Genomic DNA, 24831 nt, shown 5'->3' with positions numbered 1-24831 from the left:
TTAAGCTCACTGAAGATTTCACTAATATGCCAGGCTTGTCACCTGCCATATTTTCTATTCTTTCTGCACATCAGGATGGTTTGTTCTGGTGCCCTCAATAAGGATTCTTTAAAATACAGCCAGCTCTCCTGGACTCCTTTCCCCCTCCTATTAGCCTCCCAGGGGATCCTCCCTATCAGCTCCCTGAGGGAGTCAAAGTCTGCTTTTCTGAAGTCCAGGGTCCATATTTTGCTACTCTTCTGGTGGTCTGAGCTCTGGAGTGGGTGACTGTACGGAACAGCTGGACTGTGATTGGCTGGGACAATTGCACCCAGCAGGTGACACCTAACACCAGTGCTGTCCCTGTGGCTAACAAACAGGACATGGGAAAGTTTCTGTCCCACGGGTCAGGTGCTTTAACAAGCTCCTGTCCCAAGGCATCTGCTGAAAACCTACTCCTCCCCAAGCATTTCTTCAGTGCTCTGGCTTTGAAGGCTGCTGCTCTGTGTTCTTTGGCCAAGACTTTCAACAGTGCCTCAGTTTTGGGGTCCTCAGCTGGGGACCCCATAAAGGGGCAGGAGTGCTGAGCAGTGAGCCTGTGAGAATCAGGCTCTGTGGATGTGTATCAGGTTGGACACCCCAAATCCCATCACTTGGCCATCCTCGCCCTTCTGTCCCTGCACACAAGACTTTGTGTTTTCTGTGTTAAGATGCAGATTGTTTGATTGTGCCCCAGGTACCAAGCGGCTCAGATCACTCTGTAGCCCTGCCCTGCCCTGCCCTCTCCTGTTACAGGTTTGTTTCTGGTTTTGAATTTATAAGTCCAGTAGAAAAGGTGCCTTTCCTAAACCCTTCTGCTTTAACGGTATTTAAAGCCACAATTAAACATAAAGGCAGAACCCAGCATGGCCTCGCCCTGCCTTGCCTGAGACAGCAGCAGATGGCCAAACCTAACACAAAGGCCAAGCCATACTGGGCTCTGTAGGGCAGCAGGGAAAGTTGGAGGAACCTGACTACCCCAGAGGGCACAGAGCTATCTCCAAATCCTGCCCAGAGGCAATGAGCCGGCACTTTGTTATCTCAGCTCATTGCAGGCTGGGTCAGTTGCTCACTCAGGGCTGGGTCCTAACGCACCAGAACTGTTAGATTACAAAGGAAATTGCAAGTGTGGCAGCAACTGTCACCTCGTAATGGGGCAATGAAATGGTGACACCCAGAACGGTCTGTGCAGGAGAGCTCTGTGCCTGCACCTTTTCAAATGATATGAACAGAAGACCATAAGAACGGCCATACTGGGTCAGACCAAAGGTCCATCCAACCCAGTATCCTGTCTTCCGACAGTAGCATATGCCAGCTGCCTCAGAGGGAATAAACACAACAGTTAATCATCAAGTGATCCATTCCCTAAATAATAAAATAAATAATAATCAGAGATATACCAATCTCCTAGACCTGGAAGGGTCATGAAGTCCAGCCTCCTGCCTTTGCTAGCAGGACCAATTTTTGTTCCAGAACCTTAAGTGGCCTTCTCAAGGATTGAATTCACAACCCTGGGTTTAGCAAGCCAATGCTCAAATCACTGAGCTATCCCTCCCCCACTTGCTCATTCCCAGTTTCTGGCAAACAGAGGCTAGGGACCCCATCCCTGCCCGTCCTGGCTAACAGCCATTGATGGACCTATCCTCCATGAATTTACCATGGAGAGTTACAGCCAAGTCCATCTGGGTGAGTCCAGAGCCCAGAGCCCTCTGACCCCTCCTCGAGTCCCAGTCTAGCAGCATCTCTGTCGGGCCGCAGGGAGAGTCAGAGGAACCTGGTTACCCCAGAGAGCAGCGAGCTCCTCCAGCCCCTGCCCAGAGGCAACGAGCCGGCACTTTGTTATCTCAGCTCATTGCAGGCTGGGTCAGTTGCTCACTCAGGGCTGGGTCCTAACACACCAGAACTGTTAGATTACAAAGGAAATCGCAATTGTGGCAGCAACTGTCACCTCGTAATGGGCCAAAACGGTCTGTGCAAGAAAGCTCAGTGCCTGGCCCTTCAGTCCAGTCCATATTCCTAGCAGTGTGGGGTGGGTGCTGAGCAGGACGGGGAGAGGCTGCCTCCTTGTGGGATGCTCTAGAGGAGATGTGGGGTGCTGGGAGGGTAGTAGCCTGTCACAGGTCTGTGGGAGCTGCCTGAGAGGGGTGGCTGAAGCCATCTCAGTGCAATGCCCCTGCCCCATCTGGGAGGTGGGACAGCAGGACTCTCTGGTCAGTCATAATTGGTGCTGTGGAGCAGCATGAGTATGGCCGGCTGGCCCTTGAGCCTGGCCAGGGAGAGATCGGCCCTCAGAGCTGTCAGTGTCTGTTGTGGGGCCTGTCCTGTCTGGATAATTCAATCAGCTCCTGACCTCTGGGGGCCTGGGGCTGTTCATAGAATCATAGAATTTCAGGGTTGGAAGGGACCTCAGGAGGTATCTAGTCCAACCCCCTGCTCAAAGCAGGACCAATCCCCCATCCCAGCCAGGGCTTTGTCAAGCCTGACCTTAAAAACCTCTAAGGAAGGAGATTCCACCACCTCCCTAGGTAACCCATTCCAGTTCTTCACCACCCTACTAGTGAAAAAGATTTTCCTAATATCCAACCTAAACCTCCCCCTCTGCAACTTGAGACCATTACTCCTTGTTCTGTCATCTTCTACCACTGAGAACAGTCTAGATCCATCCTCTTTGGAACCCCCTTTCAGGTAGTTGAAAGCAGCTATCAAATCCCCCCTCATTCTTCTCTTCTGCAGTCTAAACAATCCCAGTTCCCTCAGCCTCTCCTCATAAGTCATGTGTTCCAGCCCCCTAATCATTTTTGTTGCCCTCCGCTGGACTCTCTCCAATTTATCCACATCCTTCTTGTAGTGTGGGGCCCAAAACTGGACACAGTACTCCAAATGAGGCCTCACCAGTGCTGAATAGAGGGGAATGATCACTTTCCTCAATCTGCTGGAAATGCCCCTACTTATACAACCCAAAATGCCATTAGCCTTCTTGGCAACAAGGGCACACTGTTGATTCATATTCAGCTTTTCATCCACCGTAACCCCTAGGTCCTTTTCTGCAGAACTGCTGCCCAGCCATTCGGTCCCTAGTCTGTAGCAGTGCATGGGATTCTTCCGTCCTAAGTGCAGGACTCTGCACTTGTCCTTGTTGAACCTCATCATATTTCTTTTGGCCCAATCCTCTAATTTGTCTAGGTCCCTCTGTATCCTATCCCTACCCTCCAGCGTATCAACCACTCCTCCCAGTTTAGTGTCATCTGCAAACTTGCTAAGGGTGCAGTCCACACCATCCTCCAGATCGTTAATGAAGATATTGAATAAAACCGGCCCCAGCACCGACCCTTGGGGCACTCCACTTGAAACCGGCTGCCAACTAGACATGGAACCATTGATCACTACCCGTTGAGCCCGACCATCTAGCCAGTTTTCTATCCACCTTACCGTCCATTCATCCAGCCCATACTTCTTCAACTTGCTGGCAAGAATACTGTGGGAGACTGTATCAAAAGCTTTGCTAAAATCCAGAAATAGCACATCCACTGCTTTCCCCTCATCCACTGAGCCGGTTATCTCATCATAGAAGGCAATTAGGTTAGTCAGGCATGACTTGCCCTTGGTGAATCCATGCTGACTGTTCCTGATCACTTTCCCCTCCTTTAAGTGGTTCAGAATTGATTCTTTGAGGACCTGTTCCATGATTTTTCCAGGGACTGAGGTGAGACTGACTGGCCTGTAGTTCCCTGGATCTTCCTTCTTCCCTTGTTTAAAGATGGGCACTACATTAGCCTTTTTCCAGTCATCCGGGACCTCCCCCGATCGCCATGATTTTTCAAAGATAATGGCCAATGGCTCTGCAATCTCATCAGCCAACTCCTTTAGCACCCTCGGATGCAGTGCATCCGGCCCCATGGACTTGTGCTCGTCCAGCTTTCTAAATAGTCCCGAACTACTTCTTTCCCCACAGAGGGCTGGTCACCTCCTCCCCATACCGTGCTGCAGAGTGCAGCTGTCTGGGAGCTGACCTTGTCTGTGAAGACAGAGGCAAAAAAAGCATTGAGTACACTAGCTTTCTCCACATCCTCTGTCACTAGGTTCCCTCCCTCATTCAGCAAGGGGCCCACACTTTCCTTGACTTTCTTCCTGTTGCTAACATACCTAAAGAAACCCTTCTTGTTACTCCTAACATCTCCGGCTAGCTGCAACTCCAAGTGTGATTTGGCCTTCCTGATTTCACACCTGCATGCCTGAGCAATACTTTTATACTCCTCCCTGGTTATTTGTCCAATCTTCCACTTCTTGTAAGCTGTTCTTTTGTGTTTAAGACGAGCAAGGATTTCACTGTTAAGCCAAGCTGGTCACCTGCCATATTTACTTTTCTTCCTACACATCGGGATGGTTTGTTCCTGCAACCTCAATAAGGTTTCTTTGAAATACAGCCAGCTTTCCTCGACTCCTTTCCCCGTCATGTTATTCTCCCAGGGGACCTTGCCCATCAGTTCCCTGAGGGAGTAATTCTGAGTTACTTCTCTCCTTTTATTAAGTGTTTTGCTACACTCAGACTCTACTTGCGAGAGGGGAAGTATTGCCTCTTAGAGGCACCCAGGGGTGCTGTGTAATTGTCCCAGGTCACTGGGGGGGGGGGGTTCGAGTCGGTTCTGTGCTGTATTGTTGAAAAGGAACCTCTAGATACTGAACCTGGCCCTTGTTGCTGCTGGCGCCACCTGGCAGAAGGGTTACACAGGATTGGCTACAAGGGTTGTCTTTGGTAACGGATCTAAGGTGCAATTGACTTGGAGATCTGGGGTAAGTGACTGGTCCTTTTGGACTGGAGTAATGTGAACACTGTTGGGATTTTTGGTGTAAGAGCCAATCTATCACAGAGGCACCCTTGCCTGGGTGGCAAGATAGAGAGAGTGCCCAAGGGGACAGTCTGTGACTCCATGTTGAGGCTGTTACAGCACCTGAGGAGTTCATACTTGTTACTGGGATGGGGAAAGCTAATTACAGAACACAACCAGTCTGGGGTTTGTGCCCTGCTCCTTGGCAGTCTGCCCTGAGACCGGCACCCACGTTCGTGAGCCACTCCACACCGCATGGATTGCTTCTGCCCTTGCTGTCCATCCTGTGGTGCTTTGGCATGTCAATGTGATGCTAATACGCTTTGCACTTCCCAATGGCTAGTAGATGTGGAGAACCGGGGACACAATCTCTGAACACTTCCAAAATGACAGAGCGACTTGGGGAACACCCATTGCAGCAGCTTCTCCAACAAGCTTCAGGGAGTGGGCAGCACTTGGGATGAAAGGCGCCTACTAATTACCTGCTGAATTCGATTGGTAACACCTTGTTATGCTGCAGCCACGTTAGCTCCGGTGCCAAAGCTTTGTCCCTCGTAATCAGCCATGTGTGAACCATCTCTTTTCAACTTCTCTAAAATATCGCCCCCTGTTTTGATGTGGATATCAGTGAAATCTATAGAGCACTATATGGGGTGTGTGGAATATGTCATGGGGGCACTTAATGGGGCCTGGAACACACTATTGACTGCTGCTTGGAGCAGCTAGTCCTGGAACCCACAAGCGGCGAGGCAGTTCTTGATTTAGTGAAGCACAGGATCTCTTCCAAGAGGAGAATATAGCTGCATTTCTCAGTAATAGCAACCCTAATACAATTAAATTTAACTTCCATGGCAGCAGGGAAGAATGCCAAAGAAACCATCACAGCAGCGTTTCACTTCAGAAAGGGGAACTACACAAAAATGGGGAAGTTAGTTAAATGGAACAGAAAAGGACCAGTCAGAAGTGTGAAATGCCTTCTGTCGTCAGATGTCACCGGTGTGCTGCTCTGCTCTGTTAAATGATGATAGCAGTTGGCTGCATGTGTGTTCCCTCTGTGTGCTGCCCCGGCTCTGCACAGATCGCTGACCCAGCAAACCCTGAGAGACCCCCCCCCAATGACCACAGACTCCAATAAGGAACGATGGCTCCCAGCCAGGTTTATTGTCAAACGAAGCACAATAATCGTTTCCTGCAGACTCTACAGGACATGCCAAGAATTTGTGCCCCTGACAAGGCTCAGTCCGTGGCGAGATTCTCCACTGCCCCTTAGGCCAGACAAAGACAACCCCTCAGGGGTGCATTCTTATACACAGAAACAAACCAGTTACACATCACTGCTGACGTATTGAGGTGCAACCCGTCTATGTAGTAAGGTGCCGCCTCTCACCTTGTACATGTTGGTTCGAACAAACACCTCTAGCCACCATATTACCCTTTTGCCCCTGTCATTGGGATGGGTCAGCCTGTTCCTTGTTATGTGTGGAATGTGCAACTATGGAGGGTTCCTGGTGCCATGCTGGCACATGTTTGTATCTCTCGTGTCCAGTACCTTTTAGGTATGTGTGTTTTTGCAGCATCAGCCCTTTCCTTGCCAGCTTCTGTGAGCAGGGCCTGCCTCTGGCTCACAGCTTCACTTTGCTTTATGTTAGCAAAGTCTTGACCATTACTTTAGCTCAGGCCTCAGGCCTCATACCAGGCCTCTAATATAAGGGTTTATGTCTCAGGCCTCATCTTACCACATTCCCCCATTTTTTTCTCTTTTTATGGAGGGGGGATGTTTACCCATCGTCCCAAAAACGCATAATGCCTGGACTAAAGATAACCCAGTGGGCTAAACACTGTTATGTGGGTACCTTATTTTACCATCCATACACTCATGCCCCACCTGTCCTTAGTCTGCACAGTCCCTTGTACGACTGATAGACAGAATTTATTATCCAGGTATTTTTAGTCCCTTATGGTGGGCCTGGGAACGTTAGGCCCGGGACCATGACCGAGGAATGTAGCATTATGACTGAGCCTTAGAGGCACTCCCAGATATATAATATGTATGGATAATAAGGAGCTGGCGTATATATTTGTAGCGTAGATGGGTCTATATGTATAGTCTGTATGTGTACATATGACACCACCTTATTGCCAAGCAAAGCCATGTCTTTCCAGTCTGCTGTGTACTCTGTCCCCTTTACTTTGGTGCCGCAGACAGAAACACTCTCCTATTAGGGCAATTGCAGTTATCACCTGTATTGTCATTCGCAGTAGGTTGAGGGTTTGAAATACTGGGATAGGGGTCGTTATAGTGTGTCCCCCAGAATTATGTCTATGAGACGTAAACAGAAATTTGGGGTAGTGACACTACAAATGAGGCAGTTATATATAACTGGTTTGTAATTAGTTACTACACCGTACTGCCCATTTATGTTATGGGTCACTGTAAAGTTGTGCAGCCGGGACTCAACCCTCCCTGGGGAGGAGGGGAGCCACCCCGCCTCGCTACAGTCACCCTGACTGCTGGTTGTCGCCCTCTGGTAAGCTGTGCTGGGCAGGATGCAGGAACTGCTAGCTTCCGTTCCCTGGATTGCAATGCTCTGTGATACACCAATAGTTGATGGAGATCCAGTTGTTTCTTATGGATGCTGCCTTCCAGATAACCTACTGAATGGACAGTAACCAATTGATCAAGTATTAGGATCCAGACACTGATCAAGAGTGTTTTGAATAACATGTGCCTCAGTTACGCTGCAGTGTCAGTGACCCAAGTTATGACTGATAAAACAGGCAATTTGTTACCCAGTTTGTAGTTACTATGTAACTTGTTTTTGGTTTTGTTTTGAGTTTACCACTTTGTTTTTTCCTTGTCTTCATGTTGTTTGCTGCCATTCGTTTGTTAATTTTCACCTGTGTGGCGATTAAACAAATTAGCAATGTTATGGACACTGAAAATGATGTACAGCAATAATACAACAATACAGCACTAAGGCTATGGCTACCCTTGCAAATTTGCAGCGCTGCAGCAGGGTGTGAAAACACACCCTCTCCAGCGCTGCAAATTGCGGCGCTGCAAAGCGCCAGTGTGGTCAAAGCCCCAGCGCTGGGAGCGCGGCTCCCAGCATTGTACATTATTCCCCACAGGGAGGTGGAGTACGGACAGCGCTGGGAGAGCTCTCTCCCAGCGCTGGCACTTTGACTACACTTAGCGCTTCAAAGCGCTGCCGTGGCAGCACTGCCGCGGCAGCGCTTTGAAGTGTAAGTGTAGCCATAGCCTAATACAGTTGCTTTTACATAGTAGCCAAGTTTAACTTAACTGATGGTGGTTTTTGGCTAATTGCCAACTGAATTGTCCATATATGGTAGACTGAGGAGTAAATGACCAGTCTCTTATTTATAAAGCACTTCATTTTTCTCTTCTTGATGCTTGGGGGTTCCTTCGCTGTATACAGATGTCTTCTGGTGTCCTTGTGGTGCGATATCTTCTGGTGTCTTTGCTCTGTGGGGTGCAACCTTAAACAGCTTAAGTTAGTTAAAATAATAAAGGTTTTGTTTGTCTGTTTTTTACATTTCTCTTGTTTTTAGTAACCCAAATTTAATATACAGATTAATTTAGTGTCTTTGCAATGTAATAGGGATCAAATCTTTTAAAACACAAGCTATACACAGGCTAGACTTTTGCAATTGTTGGGTAGACATTCGTTTTCACTTGAGGTGCATTACTAATATTTCATACTAAATGTGATGCTCAACGGCTAAACTAGATGCTCAAAATCTTCCAGGAGAAGGTGTGTCGCTTTCCCTTCTGGAACACTTTGTCTTAGCAAAAGAGTTAGTAACATAATTTTAACAAGCTTTTTAGAGTTAATTTGCTTGTGGTCCCAATTTCACTTTTGTTAACTGTTTGGAACAGGCATCTCTGTGCGCCCGCCTGCTGGCCACCAGACAAGCAGCCGCCGAAATGCCTCCGCGAAGCAGCGTCATCAAGAAGCGCCGCTGCCGAAATGCCGCTGATTTTCTGCGGCGACGCCTCTTGATGACTCTGCTTCTCAGTGGCATTTCGGTGGCCACACTTCCTGGCGTTGCCCCTCCTTGGCGAGACTTCGGTGGCTGCTTGTCTGGCGCCCACGCTACTCGGTGGCTCGTCACCCGGTGCCCGCCACACGGAAAGTGTGGGGACCACTGGTTTAGAAGCGCAAACATTAGCTTCCCTTTAACATAACTAAAAGAGAATAAAAATTAAACCAAAATGAATTTTAAATACAGGTTGATGCAAATAATTTGAAGGTATTAACGTTTTCTGGCACTTGGTTGTGTTTGGGAGACAAAGGTGGAGACGCTGAAAAGGTGGAAACCTGTTGCGATGGTTCGGTTAGCTTTATGCATAAATTGTTCTGTTTAAACATTTGTGCTATGACATTTTTGTCATTATATTTAAAAGTGCAAACAAGTTTATAAAAACCCAAAGAAGAAATTAACATGTTATTAATATTACCTTAATCTTAATGTTGAGGTTTCCCCCTTACATTTTTCTGTCTTTGAATAAAAAATAAACATGAAAATGAAAAACCAAACTGTGATTAAGAAAAGGAAATTCTTTGTGTTTGCAGTTGCATTATTTGTTGGGGCAGAGACACATGTACATATCTGCAAGTCCCTGAAGCTGAGTCTGCCCAGAGCTGATCTGCAGCTGGGCGTGGCCCTGCCTGTGCTTGTGAGAGGAGGTGTTAGGAGCCTGGCTCAGCAAGCCAGGCCAAAGGGGGCCCATGGCTGCAGAACAGGTGGACTCAGTGGTATCCCAGCCATCAGGTGACTTCCCAAGGGGTCCAAACGATCACAGGAGATGGGCACTTTATTTGCCTTTTTCCAGCCCTCTGGAATCTCTTCCGTCCTCCAGGACTTTTCAGAGACAATCGCTCATGGCTCAGATGTCTCCTCAGCCAGCTCCTGGAGTGTTCCAGGATGTATTTCATCAGGCCCTGCTGCCATGAAGACATAACCTGTCTACATGATGTTAACCTTCTTCTTTCCCTATTTTAGCCTCTGATCCTCCCTCATTCTCACTGGCATTCACTGTGTTAGACGTCCAATTGCTACTCACCTTTTTAGTGAAAACCGAAACAAAAAAGTCATTTAACACTTCTGCCATTTCCACATTTTCTGTTATTATTTCCCCCCCATCACTGAGTAATGGGCCTACCCTGCCCTTCGTCTTCCTCTTGCTTCTAAAGTAATTATGGAATGGTTTCTGGTTCCCTCGATGTTTCTAAGCAGTTTAATTTTGTTTTGCACTTTGGCTTGTCTAATTTTTCCCCTACATACTTTGTGTTGTTTGTTCATATTCAGCCTTTGTAATTTGACCTAGTTTCCACTTTTTGTAGGCCTCTTTTTTGAATTTCAGGTCACTGAAGGTCTCCTGGGTAAGCCAGGGTGGGCTCTTGTCACACTTCCTGTCTTTCCTACGCAGTGGGATAGTTTGCTCTTGTGCCCTTAATAATGTCTCTCTGAAAAACTGCCAACTGTCTTGAACTGTTTTTCTTCTTACACTTTTCCTGCTGCACAATGCTCATATTTCATACAGAGCATCCCAGGGAAGATATCACATGAACAGCCATGATCTGATGAATCCCATTGTTCTGTCCAAAGATGTATATCATTAGTGTGAGTGAAGGTGTGAGATTTTGCTGTATGGTTGTCACTGAAATATGTTGTAAGTTTGAGAGTCACTACTACTGGTTCCCCAGTGACAACGAGAGTGGCGATCCCTTCCCAGGAGGGTGTTCAGTGACCAGTAATCAGCGGGGGTGTTGTAAAGAAGGGCTCTTACAATGCTCTAAGAGGGCTGTGGAAGCTTCACACAATAGGGGATTGCTCAGCATGACACAGCAAATCCCACCAGGACATGTCTGGGCTCGTGTTTTCCAGGCACATGGACTGAGGATATAAAATAGGGGACAGCGGCACCGTGATTTTGCCTTTCTCCTCCCCCACCTACACCAGAAGCAACAAGACCACTGGGAAGACAAAGACTTGAACTGAGGAGACTGATCCCAGGCTTAAAGGGGAAGCCTGTGTATTAAAATCTATAGCCTACCTGCAACATCCAGTGGGGAGAGAAACATTGCTTGATACAAATACTGCCTAGTGTAATAAGGTTTAAGATTTAAACTGTGCTTACATTTGATTTTCTTTGGTAACTATCTCTGACCTTGTATGCCTACCACTTATAATTCATCTATCACAGATTTTTTTTAGGAAAAGTCATGGCCAGGTCACAGGAAATAAACGAAAAATCACAGAAGCCCGTGACCTGTCCCTGACTTTCAGTAAAAATATCCCTGACAAGAGGGGTAGGCAGGTTCAGCACTCACTGCTGCTGGGGCTCCTGGGTCCCCCACCCCTGAGGTGCCTGGGAGCTCCAGGATCCCTCTGCTCCTGGGGCTGGGCTGCTGCAGGATCCCCTCACCCCCAGGCAGCTGGTAGCTGCGGGGAATCCTCACTGCCCATTGCAGGTCCGAAGCGGCGGAGGTCCCCTGCTCTTTGTGGCAGCTGGAGGACTGCAGGGTCTGCCAGACCCCAGCCACGGCTAGGCAGATGCAGTGTCTGCCAGCAGGCTTCTGAGCAGGGAAATATGGTATATTCCAGAGGTGCAAGGAGATGGCTCATGATATTTGCTGGTGCCTTTCTCTGTGTGATTTGTGAGTGACTCAGGGAGCACTGAGGCAATCTAGCTGGGTGTGGAACGCTTGTTTTTACAAAAGCAGCCATCCGCATGCAGGCTTCACTGCTGTAAAAATGCCTACGGGCGAGGTGCCGAGGGGACAGCATGCACCATACTCTGCCCAAGCAGCTGAATTTGTGGCTATAGCAGTAGCCCTTGAGAACACCCTCACCACTCAGGAGGTCGCCATATTCACAGACTCAGGCTGGGTCCTTCGGTCCCTAGGGGATTGGGTTCCAGACTGGAAAAAGAGAGGGATGAGGTCTGCAGATGGGAACCCATAGCCCATGCTGACAAACTGACATATGTGTGGGCGTTGGCAGAGGCCGGGATACTGTGGTGCACATGGGAAAAGTCAGAGCACACAAGAAGGGGACTGAGGAGTCAAAATGGAATAATTGGGCAGATGAGGAAGCAAGGAGGGAGGCCAGAGAGGGAAAATTGTGGCAACCAAGAAATGGGGGAGGTATAGCTCCTATAGCAGCAGCCAGAAAAGGAGACTCAGTTCAAATAGACTTAATAACCCTCCAAATCCAGGATCCCAGGCTGGCAGAGTTAGTGACAAAGGGAAAGCACCGGGAGCGGAAAGTGTGGAGAATGAATCAAAATTAATTCTAGCAACTAAGGACGGGGAACCAGAAGCAGTCCGGGTGGTTCCTGCAGCCTTAAGAACAGGACTGATCTCCCTAGCTCGCGATGGGGGACACCGAGGAGTAGAGAAAACCTTAACCCGATTGCAGGCTGCCGGCTGGTGGCCACACATGAGCAGCGACGTGGAGCAGTTTGTAAATAACTGTCTGCCATGTGCAGCCAATAATGCTGATCCCCAAATAATCAAAGGACCTCTGAGACATCCGAGAATAGAGGGGCAAGGGCCCGCCTGCAAATTGCTTTTATTGGGCTCCTACCCAGGGTGCCAAGGGATAATCAGTATTGTCTGGTGATTGTTGGATTGAGGCCATCCCCACTCGACATAACACAGCTCAAGCCACAGCTCGTGTGCTCACTGAACAAGGAATAACCAGATGGGGCAGCCCAAGGGACACTGATTCAGACCAAGGGACTCACTTTATTGGGGAAATCACAAAAGGTATCTGCCAAGTGTTTGGGATTAAACAAAGGCTCCATATAGCTGGACACCCCCAGAGTTCAGGCCAGGTGGAGCGAACTAACCATACTCTCAAAACAGCTCTCAGAAAAGCAGTAAACCAGCAAGGGAAGGATTGGGACCAAACGCTGCCGTTCATCCTGGTGGCTACCAGGGGGTCCATGGCATCGCACGGAGTAACTCCATTCAAGGCGATGACTGGGAGAGATGTGTGTCTCCCAGAACAGTGGTGGGTGGATGGGACACCACCTGACAACCTACAACTCTGCATCCTCACGGACCAATGGATGCAGCAGCTGTTAAAAGTTGTTGCTGACACCCGTCGGCAGGTCGCTACAGCCTTGGGAACCAACATTCGGAAAATGGACAGAAGAATGGGTCCAGTCCTAAATCCCCAAGAATGGCAGGAAGGAGACATGGTTCTGTATCGACAAGGAAAGGAAAGAGCACATAATCTCAGTCCCATCTGGGCAGGACCTGTTAGAATCTGTAACAAGGCCAGTCCCACTGTCTATCAGCTGGAAATTCGGTCAGGAAAGAAAAACATTCTGAAGTGGATTCACTCCTCACAGCTAAAACGATGGAAGGGAAACCATCCCAGTCAGTCTTAGACAAGAGGGATGCCTATTTTTGGTTCCTGCAGGAGGAGAGCGTAATCATTCATGGGAAATGGGAATCCAGAGTAGAAATAGATAGTGACCTGACAACTAATCCCTCGGAGTGAGAAGAGGAGGAGTTAAGTTCAGAGCTGGACATAATAGAAAAAAGTGACCCCATATGAAAATAGAAATATAACCCGACTAAGTGTTACAATTAAAAAAGAAGAAAGTGAAATAAATGCAGCTGCCAAACCAGGTAACCCAAGCCCAGAGCAAACAGAGATTAAGGACATTTCCCCACCCATGCACGCAGCTCAGGTGGGGCGGGGGGGCGGGAATGGGACAGGGCGGGGCGGGGGGCAGCTGGAGAGCTGTCATCACCCTTGGCTGCTCCCCACCCTCTGCTGAGGGGTCGGGCAGCCCCATCCCTTGGGCCCAGGGGGAGCAGGCACCAGGCAAGTCTCATGCTGCATCTGGCCCATCAAGGGGTCTGGTCTCGGCTCAGCTCCCCACTGCTCCTGGCAGCCACCACTGCCCTGCACTGGAGGGAGCCTGGACACAGGAGACTTCTGCAATCGGGTGGCTCTGGGCAGGGCCCCTCCCAGCTCCACCGAGCAGGGCCTTAGAGGGGCTGCGTAGGCTGCAGGGGGGGACAATCATCGTGGGGCAGAGGGACAGACACAGGGAGCCATGGGGGATTGCAGGCAAAGGGAACCGAGGCTGATGATCAGGAGGATCTGTGGGGCTGGAGCACCGTCCCCCAAGGGAAGAGTGGGAGCCCCCCCTGGACAGGTCAGACCTGGCACTGCCTCAGGCCAAATCTACACTTAAAACTTCTGCTGTTACAACAGTGGTCGTGGGGGTTTTTAGGGCACTCAAATTCCAGCCAAAGCCCCAGTGCGGACGAACATTTTTGCTGGTCTAGATGTGCCCTCGGGAATGTTTGTCAGGGCCCCAAGGCATGCAGCTGCAGCTACACGATGCGGGTTTGCAGGTACGTCTGCGCCTGTATCACTACCCCGGCAAACCTCCTCCGGTGTAAAGTAGGCCCCAGTCTCGGACAGGCACTGGGGGATCATAGACACTCACCACCGGCCGGGTGGGCGTGAGGCACAGAGCCCAGGGTTACACGGATCCCAGTGCAGCCCACGTCCCCTCCAGGGCGGCAGAGCAGAGCTCGGCAAAGCATCGCACTTGTGAATCCGCAGGGCGGGTGGGGCCGGCGGCAGCTCTCTACGTGCCATGGTGCAGCTGCAAGAGGCGGATCAACGTGCCCCCTCCTGCGACCTCTCAGAAGGAGCTAGCAGAGGCACCGGCCAGTCCCATCACTCAGCGGTTCAAACAGAAACAGCCGAGCCAGCAGCAGTCTGTGCTCCCACACGGCACGGGTGGGGGCTGCTGCTCCCTGGCTGGTGTGACGCCCCCCCGCAGCCTCGTCCCAACCCACAGGAGGAGACGTTCTGACACTGGCAGGAGTTTAGAGGTCAGCTGGGCAGTGAGTCTAGAGGTAACGGGGCCGGATCCCCCAGCGCCTGTTCACCAGGCATCCGCCCCCCTCCCATAGCGCCTGTTCACCAGGGATCCACCCACCTTCCCTGACGCCTGTTCACCAGGGATCCACCCACCTTCCCTGACGCCTGTTCACCAGGGATCCACCCACCTTCCCTGGCGCCTGCTCACCAGGGATCTGCCCCCTCCCCCAGTGCCCCGTCACCAGGGATCTTCCCCCCTCTCCCCCACCTGTTCATCAGGGATCTTCCCCCTCCCGTGGCGCCCGCTCACCAGGGATCTGCCCCCACCTGCCTCCCTCCCACAATGAGCAGAAACACACTTGTCATGCCTGACTTGCATTGCATGACGTGAGCTGGAGCACAGGGTCTCTGCTAAGAGGTGCTCTGTGCTCCTGAGACGGGGCACCCTCAGGAGACCCCTGGCCTCCCCACCAGCCTGTATCTGGGGGGTCTCCAGCCAAGTGTGCCCCTGCCCATCACACTGGAGTCAGGGAGCCCAATCCCCCGGGGCCTGGGCCTGTCCAGGTGGAGGTAGTTTAGCTCGACCCTTTCGGTCGCCCAGGGGTCACAAGCAGCTCAGAGCATGGCTGGTCCCTGAGGCCACCAGGATGAAGAAGGTTCCTGTCCCAGATCTCCTGCTGCCCCCAGGGCTCTTCACTCTCTTTCTGCACAAACCTTTGCTCTCTTCATGCTGTTAGAAATTCCTTCCCAGTCACCCACGTCAGCTGCTTGCTGGGATTACGGCACGTGCGCCCCAGAGCCAGCGCTGGGTCCCTCCAGACCCACTCAGGGAGGCTGTGTAAATATTTCAAAACACCCACGAGGCCAGAGGCAGGGTCCAAAGGAAAGTAACTGTCAGAAATTCCCTAATGCATCGTTAGCCTCCGTACCCCGGATTGTGTGGCTGCAAACGGGGGCAGGGGGCAGAGGGTCTGTGATGAGTTGGGGCTACACCTGTATAACACATGCACTCCCATTGCTCCTGGGAAGTGGTATCATGAAATCCCGCTGTATCCTGAGTTCCTACGTGTATGTGAATCCACCACTGCTGACAGGGCCGGTACCATGCACGCCCCACACAGGCGCAACGGGAAAGGCTTAAGATTGATAATGGTGATTACACCTCACAAAAAGCCATGTTATAAAAAACATCCTCAGAAAACCCCATGTAGCTGATTCCTCTGAGGGGAGGGGGAAAGGTAGGAGCAGTGGAAAGTTACCTGGCGGAGAACAAAAGAGGCCAAGTGCTCGGGAGTGGGTAGGGGTGACGCTGGCAGACCAGGTGCCAGCTCATGCCAAGGTCCTCGTGCCTCAATTGAACACACAAATACACGGCTGTAGTCAGCCTGGCTCACCTGCTTTAACCTTCTCACTAGCTCTTGTTTCCGTTTCCTATTGATAAATGGGTGGATAGTTTATGATAGGCCTGGCTACAAGCGTTGCCTTCGGTGTAAGATCTACCGTGCAGTTGGCCTGGAGTAAATGACTGGTCCCTGGGGACCGGGAGTAACTCGACTCTTGCTGGGAGCTTTGGCGTAAGGGACCATCTCTCACACGCTGGGCTCACCTGGGTGGCATGACAGATCGGAGGATCCACAGGGACTGATCGTGACTCCGTGCTGAGGCTGTTATAGCGCCTGAGGAGTTCACACTTGTGAACTCTAAGTATAGATTTCACTGCCAGGCTGGGGCTTGTGCCCTGGTTTAAACCCACAAGAAGAGGGGCCGGACAGGAAGGGGATGAAGCATGGGCAGGAGACGGCAAGGCCACCGGAGCGAGGTGAGGGGCTCCAGGAGGGAGAGGTCACCCAGTGTGTAGCAGCTTCCTGGGGCAGAGGGAGCTGCTTGTTTTCCTGAGCTCAGGTGGCTCCAAGGGCTCTGGACAACCCAGGGGAGTTGGGCCCCTGCCCTGTGTGGTGAGGAGCCTGAGGCAGGGATGTACATTTCGTGTGTCTTGTTTGGGATGCTCTGCACTCTCCTGAGATCATAAAGGCGTCTGACTGGGCCAAGCGTGAGCATGGCTGAAAAGCCCCATTTCCGACATGGGGGAACAGACAGAGAGTTGGTGCCCAGTAGTGTGCCAGGCTCAGTCACTTGAGTAGCCACTTTGGAGTCTGTCAGTTCTTTGGCTTGGTTGTCCCACCTGGAACCACTGCTCTAGCAACTCGCCCACACTCCCCTCCCAGAGCCAGGTGTGAAACCCAGGAGTCCTGGCTCCCAGCATCCTGCTGCTCGCTAGCAAACAGGTGTGTGGCTGCCTGGCAGAGTGCACTGGCACAAGTGGCAGGGGGCTCTGGTGTGGCTCTGGGGGTCCCTCACTAAGATGCAAGTTGGACGGTGGAAGAGGCTATTCCCTTCCCATCACTCCTGGCCAGCCCTGGCACAGAGCATGGCCCCCCCCCCCCGCTGTTCACCTCGTCCAGGCTGAAAGCTGAGCGCCCCTTCCCTGGCTTTGGGGGGCGGGGAGGCTGGAGGGGGTGATGTGCAATCTGGGTGCATGCACCTGTGTTCTTGGCTGGGGGGGAGCCCTTCCTGTCGCACTGTAACACGACGGCGTATTGTCTACGCTAGTTTGTGGAGCAGCGGCTCAGAGGAGAGGCCGGGCAGCTCAGTGGCAGGTCCTCAGCTGGTGCCAGGGAGCTCGGCTGGTTTTCTGCAGGGGAGCGTCACTGACTGAGAGCGGCAGCGGATCAGGCCCAGGAGCTGTACAGAGAAGCTCATTCTGCTTCCTGCTGGCTCTGGCTCTCCCCTGCTGCCTGAACAGACACCTCTCTCCTCCTCCACATCAGGTTTTGGTCCTCAGACCCCTGGGGGCCCCCTGGACACACCCCACCGCTGCTGCTGCTGCTGCTGGTGGTGGTTCTTCTTTTTCACAGAAAGCGCCTCAGTGCTGCCTTAACTGGCCCCTCTCGAGCCATGAAGCCCTCACCCTCGGGACTGTCTGGATGTCAGATGGGAACATAAGAATATAAGAATGAACCTACTGGGTCAGACCAATGTTGCATCCAGCCCAGTGTCCTGTCTTCCGACAGTGGCCTATGCCAGGTGCCCCAGAGGGAATGAACAGAACAGGGAATCATCAAGTGATCCATCTCCTGTCGCCCATTCCCAGCTTCTGCCAGACAGAGGCTCTGGACACCATCCCTGCCCAGCCTGGCTAATAGCCGATGATGGACCTGTCCTCCAGGAACTTATTTAGTTCTATTTTTAACCTTCATATGGTCTTGGCCTTCACAACATCCTCTGGCAAGGAGTTCCACAGGTTGACTGTGCGCTGTGTGAAGAAGAACTTCCTTTTGTTTGTTTTAAACCTGCTGCCCATTAATTTCATTGGGTGGCCCCTAGTTCTTGTGTTATGAGAAGGAGTAAACAACACTTCCTTATCTACTTTCTCACATGCACTGAGCTCAATGTTCGAGGGAAAGTTTATTATCACTGCACTGTGCTGAGATGGCTGAGAAGAGCAGAGCGTGGGTGCGACAGGGAGAGAAGGGGGCAGAGCAGAGCCGGAGTGACACAGCGTAACTCAGCGATGCTTTGCAGAAGGGACTTTGCAGCCAGGGACACAGGACCTGGTCTCCCCGGGGAGTGGGAGGGACCCGATTCAGTCAAAGCCCAGGTGTTGGGAGCCCCCAGGTGCAGGCGAGCTGCCTCCCCTAGGGTTTGCGCTTACAAATGAAGGGGTATCTCTCTTCACAGCGAAAATCGTGCCATTTCTGATAATCTGGAAAGAAAAACAGAGATGACCCGTGGGGTGGGGCAGGCTGGGCCGTTCCTGCTCATACAGTGACCCCTCCCCCACCCCGTTCCCTGCCCCTCGGAGAAGATCCCAGCTCCTGTGCACAGCCCTGAGGAAGAGGAGGGTGGGATGGAGCCCTGAGTGCCCCAGATTGGGGCAGCCCCATCCTGCAAAGAGAGGCCGAGGCTCAGTGTGAAAGGGGAGACGCCTGGTCCATGTGCTACTGCTCCTACCTCCCCCCACCCCAGCCAGAGGGCAGAGGAGAGAGCGAGAGCCCTGCCCCGCGACTGGGGCACCCGCTCAGGAACTGGGCTGCTGCCTCCTCCCTACTGAGAGATCTGCCCCAGCCAGGCCACCCCCCATGCCCTGCCCACCTGGGTCTGGCTACACCCATGGGAACCTCTGTCCCAGGCAGGGCTCAGCCGCCGTGCAGAGGGGATGTGTCCCTGCCCCAGGAGTCAGTGTCACCGGCCTGCTGTGCACGGAGCAGCACGTTCCTCCCTCAGACCCCGTTACCCCTCTGCTCTGGGGGTGTCTGTGCCTGTGCCCGGGGGCTGCCCGGCAGTCGGATTCCTGCATAGCCAGGCCAGAGAGCGCCCAGGGAAGGACAGTCCTGGGGCTGGGCTGGGTGGGCTCAGCCCCTCAGCAGCACCCCAGGCCCAGCAGGGAGCTCCGCGGGGGGCATAGGCTGTTCTCAGTGCCCTGTTCCCTGGGGTGCGGGTTTCTGCTGCTCTTTGACTCTATCCCCGTCCAGTGACTGCGGCCCTGGCTGTGCCCATCTGCCGGCATCAGGCCTGACGGACAGTGAGCCTGTGACTCAAAACCATATCATGATGCACATGTACCAGAGGCTCCGTTAAGTTTACATGGGCAGCCTTAGTCTGGCACTTCCTTGACTTTGGGACTTTCATGTTCCTTTAACATAATGTTTTGGGCGCAATTTTGGAATAGTTTATAAAAGTAACAAAGAATTCGTGTTTTAGTAAAATGTGAATCAATTATAACAGAGCCCAGTGCTCAATGGGCTGCTTGTTACCATAGCGTGTGACTGTCTAACACACCCGGCTCATGGCGGGCCCAGGCCTGTCCCAATGATAAATGGAATTGGTCTGAGAGTCCCAGAGCTGCTCATCACTCCCCACACCCACTGGCACTGCAGGCCCTGTTGAGATGTTATTGACATAAACTATGACTGTCTCGATCATTGTTGCAACCACTGTTATATATTTGCACCAAATCTTGTACAAAGGAGGTGCAATAACTAAGAAAAAGTTCTGATTTGCTGGTTATGATGATGCTGTCTGTATGTGTGTATCATTTTTGTCATTGAAGTTATGAATATGGGCTCTGTACTTGTATCTCAATGTATTTTGATTCTCGGTATCCTCGGTGAAGCATTTGGTCAGCTTCTTGAGAAGGGACTATTCTCAGTAAGTGCCCAGTCAAGGAACACTTAATGGACAATGGACTTTGGGAGACGCCAACCCACATCTGAGCTTTCCTGGGAAAGTTCAAATCCCCATTCAATGAAATGACCCCTCTCATTGTGAATGTATAACGGGGGTCACACGGAGAGGCTGGCCGTGCGAAGGGGGTCACCAATAGAAAAAGGCTGAAAACCACTGGGCTAGCTGCTGTCGCCGTCTGGGCTATTTGGAACTTACACAAGCAGCCGGTGTGTGTGCAAATGCTTGTGAGTAACACGACCCCACGAGGGGGACAAATGCAGCTCTGGTATCCACATCATTGTGTAGATCAGTGTTTGCACAGCAGGGGTGCAACAGTGACTCCGAGCCATCACCCATTAACAGTTCAGCAGAGTCCCCATCTGGGGCCGGGGGGGGGGGTGTCTGTGTCTGTACGCACACGTGTGCATATCTCTCCCCTGCCCGTCACTGGAGCAGACACATGAACTGACCCAGGAGATCCAGTGGGCAGCAGTTTTACCAGGTGAGACAAAGGGTTCACTCCTGACTGCCCTCCCAGCATGGGGCAGGGAAGAGAGAGGAGCCAGGATCTGCACTCCAGAGCGTGCTGGGGCCAGCCCACATCAGAATTTCAGGACCTGTGTGGCCAAAGCACTGCCAGGGTGGTAGGTTCATGTTGGTCTGAGCTGCCAACTTACCCGTATTGTAAAATAACACTGTGCAGTGCTCGTTTCCTAAACGATTATCAGGTTGTCCTTCATCCCAAGGTCTGAAGCTTAACGGGGATTCATCTGACCACCTCCAGTCTCGATCACCTCCAGTCACCTGCAGCGGCAAAGGAGAGCAGAGCCCCGTCAAACCCAAGGTTACACAGCTAGAGACGTGCCCCGGAGCCGAGGGGCCATGGGCAGGGCACGGACAGAGGCTGCCCAGTGACACTAGAGACACTGATCATTGCTATGAAATGTCAGTGCTGACAACCAGGGCTACATTTACTGGCAGCTGAAGTTACACCAGGACCTGCCCACGCCTCAGACGCATGAAAATAGCAAGTGAAGGGAGAGTCTCCAGCACCCCCTGCCCCTGCCGTCCGTACATCGCCGAGGGGAGCGCACCCCGACCTGCCCTCAGGTTCCACGTCCATCTCCAGCACAGGGAATATGGGGCTGCAGCAGAATTAGTCACCTGGCGACCCACTCCTGCTCCTACTCCTGCTCCTGCTTGTTTCTCAGCCCTGCTCCTGCTCAGTCCTGGCCGCCCCAGCTTGCTCCTGGTCCCGGCTTCCTTCCCCTGCCCCCGGGCTCCGGCTCTGACCCTTGATGTGCCGCCTGGGTCCCCTCCTGCCTCTGACCCTCGGCTTGGCTCTTAATGCCTGACTCCGGCTCTGACCCTTGTATTGGATCCGCTTCCTGCTCCGACCATTAATCCTGACAGCCCACGGCCCCGCCTCTATCGTGTGTCCCTTGGGCTGTTTGCTGGGGAGGGAAGCAGAAGCCGTATGCGCCTGGAGTGGGCTGCCAGCACCTCAGCCGATGGAAGGAGCCGGGAATGTTGGTGACGATCTCCTTGTTCTGTCCGTGCATTCAGGGATTCGCGTGGGTCCTGATCCCCCCTTCCCTGTCCCTGAACAGAGCTCTGGGTTATTAATTCCCCAGGGTTTTGTACGGGGCCGTGTCCCTCATGGGCAGCTCCTCCGTGGGCGGGTGCAGGGGGAGCTGCCGAGGGGCAGAGGCTGACGCTGCCCCAGGCTCAGTGGACCCCCCGAGGGGCGAAAGGCTGCGACGTGGCCCAGGAGGTCTCTGTCTCTGGCATTTTGTCACGGTGAGAAGTGAGGAGGCCAAGAGCAGTCGGGCGTGTTTAGCAAGTGACGACAGCCTGTGGGCTGGAGGGAGCCTCGTGCAGGAGTCTGCGCCGTCACCCCCCGAAACACCAGCCTCTCCCGCGCTTTGGGGCCAGACAGGAGCGGCTGCAGCAGGGTACGTCTGTGCTGCCCCCGGAGCTCCCCCGTCTCCCATCGGTGCCACCGGCGGCATTGCTCTGTGGCTGCTGGCCGGCCAGCAGGGCCAGCAGCACCCACCACGTGCGCCCAGCCCCGAGCTCTCAGAAACGTCCCGTTCAGCCTCGGCAGCTGGGAGTGTGGATTAACAAGCAGGGGTTGGCCATGGCCTGGCTCGGGGACAAGCAGCACAGCGAGCCCGGAGCAGCAGAGACGCTGGATGCAGAGGAACCCACCGAGGAACAACGGGCAGCCCCAGGAGCCGGGGAGCAGCGTGTGGAGCAGGCTGTGACTGTCAGACACTGCAGCCGGGGGCAGCTCTGTGCAGGGTTTATGGGGGAACAGCAGCGGCTGGGCAGGGCCCCAGGGAGAGACACCGACTGAGCCTGGCCTGGAAAGCAGCCTGCACAGGCCCAGAGTCCGTGGGGGCTCCAGGGTGGGGGGCAGGACGGGGTGGGAAGGGGGGTGGAGGCTGGGCTGGGCATGGAAGGGGCGGGACCAGCCCCTCTCATGCTGCTCTGCTGCACAGCGGGCTGGCGGCTGCCTGGGAGCCTGGCTGGGGGCGGCTTCTGCTCCCGGTCCGGGCTCGGGGGCCGGGGGCAGGGAGGGAGGGAGCCGGAGCTCTCCCACCGCCATGGGCAGGGAGCAGCAGCCGCCTGCCCAGCCAGGCTCTGTCCGGCTGCAGAGCAGCGACCGGGAGGGGCGGCGGAACGTGCCGGGGCGCGGGACGGGGCAGTGGGAGGACACGGTCCCCCCCCCGCACAGGTAACGTGGGGTGGGGAGAGTGCGGCGGCCCTGGGCTGGGTGCGGGGGAGGGATGGCTGGGGGGGGACATGTGACCTCCCCGTTAGACCAGTATGGGGAGGCACCAGTCATCTAAGGGGCGCCCTTGGGGGAGGGGGAAGAATGGGGCGGGAAGAGGCGAGGTGGGGTATGGGGAGGGGCGGAGCAGGGGCAGGAAGAGGCGGGGTGGGGAGGGGCAGAGCACGGGCAGGAAGAGGCAGGCTGGGGTTTTGGGGAAGGGGTGGGGTGGGGGCAGGAAGAGGCGGGGTGAGGTTTGGGGGGAGGGGCAGAGTGGGGGCAGGAGGAGGCAGAATGGGGTTTTGGGGGAGGGGTTGGAGTGGGGGCAGGGTCTTGGCGGAGCAGGGGTCGAGCCCCCCCCCGGGAAATCAGGAAGTCGGTGCCTATGCCAGGCTGTTTGCTGGACTAGAGACTGGCTGGAGAGCTCCCCCTCCCCCGGTGTGGTGGGTCCCTGGGCGCTAGTGTCACGAACGTGAATATTAGTAACAGCAGTTTATACTCTGCACCGGGCGCTGGGGATCGATCCTGTGAGTGAAAACCCAGGCGGTTACAGCCCCTTTTCACCCCGTTCCAATGGAAATCCTGCTCTGGCGCCACCCCCGCCCCAAACAACAACCTCACTGAGCAGAGACCCAGAGCCCAGGGGCTGGGGAGGGGCTGCCAGAGGCAGAGCGGGCACTGGGCACTCACCTTCTTGGGGTCTGAGAGTCCGATCCAGACATGAGTCACCTTTGGGGGGTGCGGCTTGCTGTAATGGGCCAGCATGTTCTTTTCCTCAGCACTGTGAATGGAGGCGAGATGGGCCCCGGGCCAGTGGTGCTGGCACTCAGCCTGGGAGAAGAGAAACCAGAGCTAGTTACCCCCCATTCCCCCAGGCAGGGAACAGCAGGAGCGAGTCCAGCTCTGTTCTGGGGCCCTGCCTCCCCTGGGCAGCCAGGGCTGTGAGGGTACAGGACCCCCTGGTAGCGCCTCTCCCCTCCCCAGGACCAATGGGGGGAGCAGGTAGAGCCGCCTCTCTCCCTCCATCCCCCTTCACCTTCCCGGCCCCCACCCCACGCGGCACAGCCACAGCCACCCTGTGCCCTGCTGGCGTCACCCAATCCCTCCGCCCCAGCTCCTGGGCTCTGCTCTGAGCACCGGCCTGCCCTGGGCCATGGCTCTGCCAGACCCACCCGCTGTCACGCTGGGAGGAGAGCACGGGTGGGGCGGATGAAGGGCACGGTGCTGACCCAGGCACTCGGACTCTGCCAGGCGCTCGGCTTGTGCCCGTGAGCAATTAGCACCACATGAGCTCAGTGCAGCCCTGGCCGAGGGGATTTCCTGGCAGATCTCACAGGGTCCTGGAGCCCGGGCTGCAGCCATGCCCGGAAGCCTACACAGCAACGAAACAGGCGTGGCAAGCGGGCAGCAGAGCTACGGGCAGAGAGGCTGGTGGCGAGGGCCAGAGCAGAGCCCCACAGAGACACGCCGCAATCGACCATTGTGGTGACAATCGAGTGCCTGAGCAGTGCAGCGTGTAAGGTGCCCCCTTAGCCCCCACACACATGCAGGGTGGGAGGTGAACTCTGCGAATGAACCTCTGAACTCTGGGGCTGCCTTGGCCAAGGACAGCAACTGTCAGTGGGGTACAGAGAAGGGATGGGAATGTTAATGGTGCATTTGGGTTCCTGAGCTTAAGTACCTGAGGGGAAAAGGACACGGACCAACTTACTTGGGGGTGGGTCATTTGTGTTTATGAACCTGTGACGTTATTGATATAAATTGGGACCATATAGAACATGGGTTGCAACCAAGGTCCTGTAGTGGCACCAAATCTCAAGTAAAGGGGGTCATATAAGGTGTCTAAGATCAGGTTCTGGGTTGCTGGTTATGATTATGCTGTCTGTATGTCTGTGTATCATTTTGTAGTTGAAGTTATAAGTATTGGCTCTGTACTGTCTGTATTTGGTATTATGCTCTGCCTCTGGGAAGTGTCCCAGACAAGCTGATGTCAGCCCTGCATAGCTGGCTTGATGACCCATTAAGGGCCATCAGCTAGACAATTGACCCATGGAGAGAAGGCAGACACGCCTTGTGACTCAGCAAAGTATGCAGAAA

At 53.6% G+C, this 24831-nt stretch overlaps 1 protein-coding gene across 3 annotated transcripts in view; it reads right to left on the bottom strand.

The window, feature by feature from the left end:
• Positions 1–18184: 18184 nt before the first annotated feature.
• Positions 18185–24831, bottom strand: part of LOC120395891 (C-type lectin-like) — a 116959-nt gene continuing 110312 nt past the window's right edge. For 2 of the 3 annotated variants that reach the window (XM_039520693.1, XM_039520694.1), the window contains one exon: positions 23060–23565. In XM_039520693.1, coding sequence (XP_039376627.1) covers positions 23140–23565 — 426 coding nt within the window. In that variant the 3' untranslated portion in view covers positions 23060–23139. Of the gene's footprint in view, positions 18496–20635; positions 20763–23059; positions 23566–24831 lie in introns of those variants that run through there. The other variant, XM_039520695.1, reaches the window with a different exon arrangement.

Source organism: Mauremys reevesii, linkage group 1 (assembly GCF_016161935.1).
Source record: "Mauremys reevesii isolate NIE-2019 linkage group 1, ASM1616193v1, whole genome shotgun sequence".
NCBI classification, from domain to species: domain Eukaryota; kingdom Metazoa; phylum Chordata; order Testudines; family Geoemydidae; genus Mauremys; species Mauremys reevesii.
This window is presented reverse-complemented; position numbering and strand designations above follow the sequence as displayed.